The following is a 10,610-nucleotide window of genomic DNA, read 5'->3' as shown; positions in this document are numbered from 1 at the left end:
TCTAGGTTTAAGTGTGAAACGTGGTGTTGTGTGTTTCTAGGTTTAAGTGTGAAACGTGTTGTTGTGTGTTTCTAGGTTTAAGTGTGTAACGTGTTGTTGTGTGTTTCTAGGTTTAAGTGTGAAACGTGGTGTTGTGTGTTTCTAGGTTTAAGTGTGAAACGTGTTGTTGTGTGTTTCTAGGTTTAAGTGTGAAACGTGTTGTTGTGTGTTTCTAGGTTTAAGTGTGTAACGTGTTGTTGTGTGTTTCTAGGTTTAAGTGTGAAACGTGGTGTTGTGTGTTTCTAGGTTTAAGTGTGAAACGTGGTGTTGTGTGTTTCTAGGTTTAAGTGTGTAACGTGGTGTTGTGTGTTTCTAGGTTTAAGTGTGAAACGTGTTGTTGTGTGTTTCTAGGTTTAAGTGTGTAACGTGTTGTTGTGTGTTTCTAGGTTTAAGTGTGAAACGTGGTGTTGTGTGTTTCTAGGTTTAAGTGTGAAACGTGGTGTTGTGTGTTTCTAGGTTTAAGTGTGAAACGTGGTGTTGTGTGTTTCTAGGTTTAAGTGTGAAACGTGGTGTTGTGTGTTTCTAGGTTTAAGTGTGTAACGTGGTGTTGTGTGTTTCTAGGTTTAAGTGTGAAACGTGGTGTTGTGCGTTTCTAGGTTTAAGTGTGAAACGTGTTGTGTGTTTCTAGGTTTAAGTGTGAAACGTGGTGTTGTGTGTTTCTAGGTTTAAGTGTGAAACGTGGTGTTGTGTGTTTCTAGGTTTAAGTGTGAAACGTGGTGTTGTGTGTTTCTAGGTTTAAGTGTGTAATGTGTTGTTGTGTGTTTCTAGGTTTAAGTGTGAAACGTGGTGTTGTGTGTTTCTAGGTTTAAGTGTGAAACGTGGTGTTGTGTGTTTCTAGGTTTAAGTGTGAAACGTGGTGTTGTGTGTTTCTAGGTTTAAGTGTGAAACGTGGTGTTGTGTGTTTCTAGGTTTAAGTGTGTAACGTGGTGTTGTGTGTTTCTAGGTTTAAGTGTGAAACGTGGTGTTGTGTGTTTCTAGGTTTAAGTGTGAAACGTGTTGTTGTGCGTTTCAAGGTTTAAGTGTGAAACGTGGTGTTGTGTGTTTCTTGGTTTAAGTGTGAAACGTGGTGTTGTGTGTTTCTAGGTTTAAGTGTGAAACGTGGTGTTGTGTGTTTCTAGGTTTAAGTGTGAAACGTGGTGTTGTGTGTTTCTAGGTTTAAGTGTGAAACGTGTTGTTGTGTGTTTCTAGGTTTAAGTGTGTAACGTGGTGTTGTGTGTTTCTAGGTTTAAGTACGACGGCCGGTGGCGGGAGAAGCTGCAGACGCTGGTGGATTTCCCGCTGGATAATCTGGACCTGTCGCAGTACGTCATCGGGCCCAAACACAACCTGAAGAAGTACAACCTGTACGGCGTATCTGTGAGTACCCGCCATCACGACACACACACACACACACACACACACACACACACACACACACACACTCCTGGTGCTGTAACGTGTGTTCTCCTCCGCAGAATCACTACGGCGGGATGGACGGCGGCCATTACACGGCGTACTGCAAGAACCCGCACAAGCAGCGCTGGTTCAAGTTCGATGATCACGAGGTTTCCGAGATCTCGTCCGCCAACGTTCGCTCGGCCGCCGCGTACATCTTCTTCTACTCCTCCCTGTGATGGGAGAGCGACAGCTCATCACCGTGGCGACCGGGTGATTGACACACTGTGGGCGGAGCGGACACTTATCGACACCTCTGCTGATGGATCGCGTCTCTCTCTCTCTCTCTCTCTCTCTCGGCGATACAGTAATCCTGTAGGATTGTAACAGGAATCCCAACGCATTCGGAGCGTCGGCCTGATGTGTCACGTGACGTGATTTAGACGGACCTGTGTGAGACTAGCCGTCAGTATACGCGCACTATAATCCAAACCGCTCATTAGACGCGCATTCGTCGCTTAGAGACGCGTTTAATTTATTTATACGGTGACCAAATCCTGCAGTACTGGTGCTGCCAGACCCGAAAGAAACCGCTCTCGACTCTGTTTAACATTAAATCACTCACTAAACAGTGGAAATCTCCCTACGCTTCGGCTAGTGATCCGCTAATCAGTGCAATAACCTCATTCATCAAACCCAATCAGTGAAGCACTACATGTGTATCATCTCTGTACTAATATTGCTCTGGATCGAGTGTGTAGTGATGCGCACACACAGGTCACATGATGGAAACGACTTCTGATGGACCGAGTCAATCTCTCACCTGGTTTCTTATAAGTGCATTCTTTAAATCCATGTATTAGCTTATAAACATTATACATGCATAAATAAAGACATAAACACACGTGTGCTTTGAGTCTTCTGTCTAACACTGACTGTGTGTTGTGTGTTTGTAATATGACTATCTCAGCGGGATTGTGGATTTAAGATAAACGCTTATTCAGTATCAGTGAGTTAAACATAAAAACAGAGAAAATGTATATTTTATGATTATCGTTAAGTAAAATGAGGATTCTTCAGCCAGTCACAGTTAACTTCCTTCAGAAAACAGCACTTGAGCATGTTTTTCCCCAAGCACGTCTAATTTAGAGCAGCATCTTGTAAAATTGGGAGTGGCTGTGCAACAATTTAATAGAAAAAGGTTATATTGTTGTATATTATGCTTCTAGTATTCTAGTTTTAATGAAAGGAGGCCCCGGACTCCCCTCAATTCTAACACTGGCTTTCTGTCATGTGTTGAACAGGATTTATAAAACTGATAATCTGATTGGACAAACCTATGTGAAAGTTTGATATGCATTCTATTAATGTGCCAAGATATTACATTTCTTAAACAGTTATGTTAATTCATCTGATCTTGTCACATGACTTCCACACATCCACCATCATATCTGTATAAATATTTATACATAGTATTTTGACATTAATGACACTAAAAATAAGTTAAACATTTAATTTAAAATAGTTTTTACCATAAATCCCAGTAAAAGATTAATCTGAAAGGTATAGATTCAGATTTACAGATTTAATTTCCCCTATTTTAAACTGAAGATATGTCATGATTGCAACACTACTATATCAAATGAGATGATTTTACACAATTACTCTGTAGGTTTGAGTGAAAAGCTAATATCTGAAAAGCACATCTAATTCATGGAATTATTGAATAACGCCCCATTAATTACAATAAATACTACATTTAAAAACTGTAACATAGCAAGAAGCCATTCGGGGCCTTCTGAGAATATTTCATATGTGGCGGGAATCTGAAACTCACGTGACTGGATTTTGTCCGTTGAAGATGATCGATGATTCCTTGAGGTAAAATCGCGGGTGGTTTTATCCGTCGATCGCAGGAACACCGATTCTGACGGGATTTTCTCTGAGGTGAGCAACTGACAGACACTTCACAAACGCAAATTATAATGTTAACGCGGGATGTTTGAAGCGGGTAACTAGTTAAACAACGACTTTCTGTTGAGGTCTCTCACAATGGAGCGCGCCTTGGCTTAATCGCCTGTTCACACAAAATTCTTTTAAACTACTCACTAAAATAAAGACATAAATAACGACAGCTCTTATATTTTCTATGTAACTTACTGTCTCTGATCTTAACGGACAGTGGTTGCTATGGATACGAAACTGTTGTGTTTTCCATCTGTACAGCCAGTCGTTTAGTAATTAAGCACACCTGAACCCACTAATTAAGCTCTTATCTGCCTTCATGTGCTTTTCTTTCCCACTTCTGAAGTCGTGATTACCAGTAGTCTCATTCGAGTGCTGTGTAGTCGAAAGGACAGGAACCACCACCGGGTTTATTCTTGCCTATTTGAAAAAAAATCTTATTAAAGCCAAAATTAGGTTTAGCTTAAAATATGCAAGCTCTTAATAGCGGGATGGATTATGATTGGCTGTCAATGTTTTTGTCGTTCTACATCCGGGAAACTGATTCCAATGATATAATTCCTGTTTCGGTATAGTTGTGGACTCTGCTATTCTTTTACCGATTTCTACAACTGTCTTCGGCGTGAAAGTGCTTTAAAAGTTAGTTCACACCAAGGGCCATATAACAAGTATAACGATTAAGTGTTCTTGGAGCTTTTAAACTCACACAACAGAATAATCACACCAAAACTAAGTCTTACAGTGAGAGGACATAGACAAATGACCATTATATGATTTTTCAGTGTTTTATTAAATATACAGTAAAAAAATGTTTACAGATCCATTAACATCCCCAGCATCAAATATTCTCATGTTTCAGCTGATATAATCGTGCCAGATAAATGTATCTATGAGATACACTAGATTAACACCCTCACACAATTCTCCAGCTACAATAAATGACGAAAGTACCGCGGTAACATATTATAAACGCGAGTCTTGATTGTGTGGACTGGTTTCAGTGGTCAGCGCAGGGCAATCACACACACTGCGCTGTTATTTGCATTGCAATCTGCCCTTAATCTACACGAGATTCAAACATAAATTAAGTCTGAATCATAAATGCATCCATACAGTGTGGTTCTCTGTACATAAAAACATTCTGTTGGCATACAGCTCTGTACAAAATCTGATAATCGTATATAATAAGCAAGTGTTCCTTCCAAAAAAGTGACGGACAGCACATGAAAATTGCTTTTATATTATACAAGGCAACTTGTAGTTTAGAATAAATATTTAACTCTATACAGTGATATTTGTACCAGTTATTAACCACTTTATAATTTCATAGACATAAAAATCTTTAAAAATACTTTTAAAAGATGACAATCCTTTTGTAATCATACAGGATAAACTGACTTGTTAAAACATCTCTTAAGTTGCATCTGTTCTTTTGTTCAGGAGACACACTCTCAACGTCATTAAAATCACGCACGCTTGTGTCCGCCACACACACACACACACACACACACTGTGTCTTAGTTCCTGTCATCATGCGCTGCTCGGGACGCTTCGGTCGGGCGAGTCGTGCGCGGCTCACAGCATTAAGCGCATCGCTGGGCGCGGGTCTTTAGCGGCGCCCCCTGCAGGCGGCGAGTGGGACGGGCCCTCGGAGGAGTCGTGCAGCGTCAGCTTATCTGGGGTGTAGTCGTTACGTTTCAGGTCTGACAACACACACACACACACACACCTCCTTTAAAACAGCAAATACAGAATAAAGTGCCGTTCACACTAGGGCTGTCAACATGGCTGAAAAGCTAAACTCGAATTTCTTTCTGAAATATTAGCGAAATTCTAATTATATTCGAATTCTAAAGGCAATACTTCATGCTAGAGTATCATGCTAGTTGTGTATCGTCTGTGTCCACAAGAGGGCGCACGCGAGCGCAATATAAACCAGAGCAAGCATCTTTTTAAAGTGCATTAACTTTTGAAACAATTGTTCTTAAATTAAATATAATTTCCTTAATGTGCATGCAAGGAAATTTTGGTTATAATAGTGCATAAAACTGTGTGTGTGTATCAGTAACCTGAGAAAACACACTTCAACACACAGCGTACTGAACATGAACACACAACAGCAAACACTCACTTCTGCTCACTACATCTACATATCGTTCATCAAACACACCAGACGCTCTTGATCTGAGCGAGCGCTGAGCGCTTTCACACACACACACACACACACACACACACACACACACACACACACACACACACACACACACACACACACACACACACACAGCTCTGACCGATGTGCAGGTTTGGTCAAGTGTGTTGTTGCACGATGTCTGCCTCTGACTGAGAGAGTGTGTAACTCTTCACATTAGCATTAGCAGCCGCCGCTGTGCTGGATAAGCTAGCAGAACTCCGTCCGTCAGGGTTGTTCTGCTCACCTGGGAGTTTGAGTTTGCGGCAGCACGAGTTGCAGTGATGTTTGGCGCGGAAGTTTCGGATTGCATCGTCTCCGAGGTTCGCGGGGCCAAAGATCATGTCATATGACCTGATGTAATCAAACACAAAACAGTAAATTAACCAACTAGTGCATCACACATTTAAAGATCTTAAAATAAGCTTTATTTTCTTTCTCCTGGTTTTCTGAGATCCACTTCATGAAAACTGACCCTTTCTCTCCGCTCTTGATGACCGACGGATCTGTCAGTATCTCGCCCACTCCTGCAGAGAGAGAGCGTTACAGAAACACACACTAGCAGAACACAGCGATACACAGGCTTAGCCTCCGGTGCTCTTCACATGTCTCAACATTACAGACATTTACTCTAGTTTTTTATTTCATATTTGTTATACTAAATTATATGTACACTGTATTTATAATCCATTTATTCACTTTTTGAGCATAAAACTGAAAATTACATTTCCTACTTAAATTCGTAAATCTTGAATGCTTTAAATCTCTCTGGAAGATTATTGCTGAAGTTAAATAAAAGTGAACATAAAGTAACAGAATTTTGTGTGTATTGTTATGAAAAATGCAATCCAGAAAAAAAGTTTTGATAGACATCAGTAGTCTAGTCTTCTTGCTCGTTTTATGAAAAGTGCACAAAAATACTATTTTAAATGTATATAAAATATACATTTTCAAATTCACATTTTACTTTAAAACTGCAAAAAATCAAAGCCATAACTCTAAGCAAGTTGTGTTGCACATGTGAGCTGATATCTCAGTAAATGAGCGTTCAGAGAGAGTGTGTGTTCGGCTGCAGTACCAAACGCTTCCACTAGAGGAACTTCGTCTCATTCATTTACAATGCTCTCGTTTCTGAGTGTGACTAATGTTTCAGGACCATTAAACCTGTTCTAATGTCTGTGTTTCATTCTTTTTGTGTGTGTGTGTGTGTGTGTGTGTGTGTGTGTGTTCACACAGCAAGTGCCAAAACCTTAGCCAAGTTTCGTACCATTACGATGAAACGTAAAATATTTCGGTCAGACATGACTGAAGCGCACCAGAGAGCACTTTGAGGATTATTCAACGCTGTAACGCGTGTACGTGAGACACACACACCCTGCAGGTCGAGCACGAGCAGCTCTCCGCGTGTGTATTCATACGTCCAGTGGCTGAAGGCCAGCATGGTTTCTTCCAGAAGGTTCGTCGGGACGATTTCGTCTCCGTTGTTGTTGTTAAACTTGCGGAAGTCTCCCGTGATGCACTCCTCGATAGCGAACCACTGACCGGCAGAGTGGCAGTACAGCAGGAACACCTCCAGGAACCTGCACACACACACACACACACACCGCCGTCACACACACCGCCAACACACACTGCCGATTACACACACTGCCGTCACACACACTGCCGTCACACACACCGCCAACACACACTGCCGTCACACACACCGCCAACACACACTGCCGTCACACAACACACACACCGCCAACACACACTGCCGTCACACACACCGCCTACACACACTGCTGTCACACAACACACATACAGCCGTCACACACACCGCCAACACACAACACACACACAGCCGTCACACACACTGCTGTCACACAACAAACACACAGCCGTCACACACACTGCTGTCACACAACAAACACACAGCCGTCACACACACCGCCAACACACACTACCGTCACACAACACGCACACAGCCGTCACACACACCGCCGTCACACACACACAGCCGTCACACACACAGCCAACACACACAGCCGTCACACACACACAGCCAACACACACTGCCGTCACACAACACACACACACACACACACACTGCTGTCACACAACACACAATGCCATCACACAACACACCGCCGTCACACACACAACACACTGCCGTCACACACTCAACACACACCTCCGTCACACAACACACTCGCGCATCAGTGTGTTCAGAGACAAAAGTTCAGCGACATCCTCAACTGGAAAACTGACTGGTGTTTGTTTTCAGGGATCATGTAGTTTCATAATCTCCAGGCATATGTGTGTGTTTGTGAGAGAACAGTACCTGTGTGTGTTTGTGAGAGAACAGTACCTGTGTGTGTGTGTGTATAGTACCTGGGTGAGTGTGTGTGTGTACAGTACCTGGGTGAGTGTGTGTGTGTACAGTACCTGGGTGAGTGTGTGTGTGTGTGTATACAGTACCTGGGTGAGTGTGTGTGTGTGTGTATACAGTACCTGGGTGAGTGTGTGTGTGTGTGTGTGTAGTACCTGGATGAGTGTGTGTGTACATTACATGGGTGAATGTGTGAGTGTATACAGTACATGGGTGAGTGTGTGTGTGTGTGTGTGTGTGTGTGTGTGTACAGTACCTGGGTGAGTATGGGATAGTTTTGGGTCGGATCTGATTGAAGGCAAACGTGAGTTTCTGAGCCGCTCTCTGCTGCTGAATCTCCTGTTCACAAACACACACACACACACACACACACACACATTAACACACGCTGGGAATATAAATGGAGTCAGTTACCGATTCCAAATTACATGACAAAAATTGTTATTAAAAACTCATGTGTACACCTGAGCTCAAGACTAGGTGTGTGTGTGTGTGTGTGTTCGTACCCTGAGACAGAGGTGTAGGACTGTTTCCTCTCTGTAAATGGTCTGCCAGGTGTTGACCACCTCAGGCAGGAAGGACTTGACGATGTACAGGTGTCCGGGTTTGAGGATGTCGTACTCGGACCACGTGCACAGCACCTTGAGCGCGCGCCGCAGGCCTCCGCCCATCTCCTCTTTACTGAGGAACTCGATCTTCGCGCAGAGCCCGCGCTGAGCCCACGACGACATGCTGTTATTGATGCTGTTCGGGGAACTCTCCTCCAGACGGTACACGGTCACGGGCTCGCCTGCACACACACATCACACACACAGTAGTGCAGCGTAGGGCTGGGCGGTGTGACACACACTAGGGCTGTCAACATGGCTGAAAAGCTAAACTCGAATTTCTTTCTGAAATATTAGCGAAATTCTAATTATATTCGAATTCTAAAGGCAATACTTCATGCTAGAGGAAAGGTTGTGTATCGTCTGTGTCCACAAGAGGGCGCACGCGAGCGCAATATAAACCAGGGCAAGCATCTTTTTAAAGTGCATTAACTTTTGAAACAATTGTTCTTAAATTAAATATAATTTCCTTAATGTGCATGCAAGGAAATTTTGGTTCTCTTACGAGAGGTTCTCTTGTATTGCGTAAGTTTAGCTTACGCTACGGGAAAGATTCATCTTCTCGAGATATTGAAGCCAAAAAAATTATCCTTAATTTTGTATTCATTGTCAACGCAGCTAGCAGACCTAGAGCAGGCCATCTCGCGTGCTCATTGGCTGTCCTGCGGGCAACTGCTGCAGCCTACCAGTGAGCCCAGCGTGAACCCAGAGAAATCTCAAGTGAGTATAATGTGAGGTTAAGAATGTAAGTTACGGGCCCGCTCACGAGCGCTCGCGCTTACTAACAGACACATCGCCTCCGAAAAGACGTGCGTGTCCTGCTGCAGCCGGACCGCCGTCTAAGTTTATTCCCTGTCAGTCCCCTTCAAACAGGCTACTGCAGTGGTTCAATTAGGTTCGCTGAGGGCGGCGCATGTGCCTGGCCATTTGAACGACGGCCCAGACAAACTGTCCAGGGACAATGTTCCCCCAGGGGAATGGTCCCTGCACCCCCAAACGGTCCAGAAACAGTGGCGCCTATTCAGCAGAGCGGAAGTCGACCTATTTGCGTCAAAAGACAACGCTCAATGCCCGACGTTCTTCTCGAAGGACGAGGACGCGCTGGCCCAGGTTTGGCCCAGCCTCCTGCTTATATCCTTTCCCTCCAGTCTCTGTTACCACAGGTGATCAAGAGAATCAGGGAAACGCGCCACTCTGTGCTCCTCATAGCCCCGCGTTGGGAGAATCAGATTCGGAACTAGCACGGCTGTCACTTACAGCTCCGTGGCCGACTCCGGTGAGGGCAGATCTCCTCTCTCAGGCTCGCGGCACGATCTGGCATCCCCATCCAGATGGATAGTGGACACTATAGCGGCTGCTTACACAACAGCAAACTGACATTCAGAAACACACACTCCTACTCACTACATATACACTCTCTCTCTCACACACACACACACACACACACACTCACTTCTACTCACTACATCTACATATACACTCTCTCTCTCACACACACACACACTCACACACACACACTCCTACTCACTACATATACACTCTCTCTCTCACACACACACACACACACACACACACACACACACATACACACACTCACTTCTACTCACTACATCTACATATACACTCTCTCTCTCACACACACACACTTCTACTCACTACATCTACATATACACTCTCTCTCTCACACACTCACACACACACACTCCTACTCACTACATATACACTCTCTCTCTCACACACACACACACACACACACACACACACACACACTCACTTCTACTCACTACATCTACATATACACTCTCTCTCTCACACACACACACACACACACACACTTCTACTCACTACATCTACATATACACTCTCTCTCTCTCTCACACACACACACTCACTTCTACTCACTACATCTACATATACACTCTCTCACACACACACACACACACACACACACACACACTTCTACTCACTACATCTACACTCTCTCTCTCTCTCACACACACACACACACTCACTTCTACTCACTACATCTACACTCTCTCTCTCACACACACACACACACACT

At 43.7% G+C, this 10,610-nt stretch overlaps 2 protein-coding genes across 5 annotated transcripts in view; one reads left to right on the top strand and one right to left on the bottom strand.

The window, feature by feature from the left end:
* usp8 (ubiquitin specific peptidase 8) overlaps nt 1-2,317 on the top strand; it is a 26,438-nt gene extending 24,121 nt beyond the window's left edge. For both annotated transcript variants that reach the window (XM_077241920.1, XM_077241919.1), the window contains exons 18-19: nt 1,263-1,395; nt 1,494-2,317. In XM_077241920.1, the coding sequence (XP_077098035.1) occupies nt 1,263-1,395; nt 1,494-1,652 (292 nt within the window). In that variant the 3' untranslated portion in view covers nt 1,653-2,317. The remainder of the gene's footprint in view (nt 1-1,262; nt 1,396-1,493) is intronic.
* Nucleotides 2,318-4,149: 1,832 nt separating this feature from the next.
* The window catches only part of trpm7 (transient receptor potential cation channel, subfamily M, member 7), a 41,696-nt gene continuing 35,235 nt past the window's right edge, over nt 4,150-10,610 (bottom strand). For all 3 annotated transcript variants that reach the window (XM_077241914.1, XM_077241915.1, XM_077241916.1), the window contains exons 31-36: nt 8,447-8,730; nt 8,197-8,279; nt 6,944-7,149; nt 6,045-6,096; nt 5,817-5,923; nt 4,150-5,081 (exon numbers count right to left, since the gene is read on the bottom strand). In XM_077241914.1, coding sequence (XP_077098029.1) covers nt 4,954-5,081; nt 5,817-5,923; nt 6,045-6,096; nt 6,944-7,149; nt 8,197-8,279; nt 8,447-8,730 — 860 coding nt within the window. In that variant the 3' untranslated portion in view covers nt 4,150-4,953. The remainder of the gene's footprint in view (nt 5,082-5,816; nt 5,924-6,044; nt 6,097-6,943; nt 7,150-8,196; nt 8,280-8,446; nt 8,731-10,610) is intronic.

The sequence above is a fragment of the Siphateles boraxobius genome, unplaced genomic scaffold (assembly GCF_051911475.1).
Source record: "Siphateles boraxobius isolate OS27281-9 unplaced genomic scaffold, OSU_SipBor_1 247, whole genome shotgun sequence".
NCBI lineage: Eukaryota > Metazoa > Chordata > Actinopteri > Cypriniformes > Leuciscidae > Siphateles > Siphateles boraxobius.
This window is presented reverse-complemented; position numbering and strand designations above follow the sequence as displayed.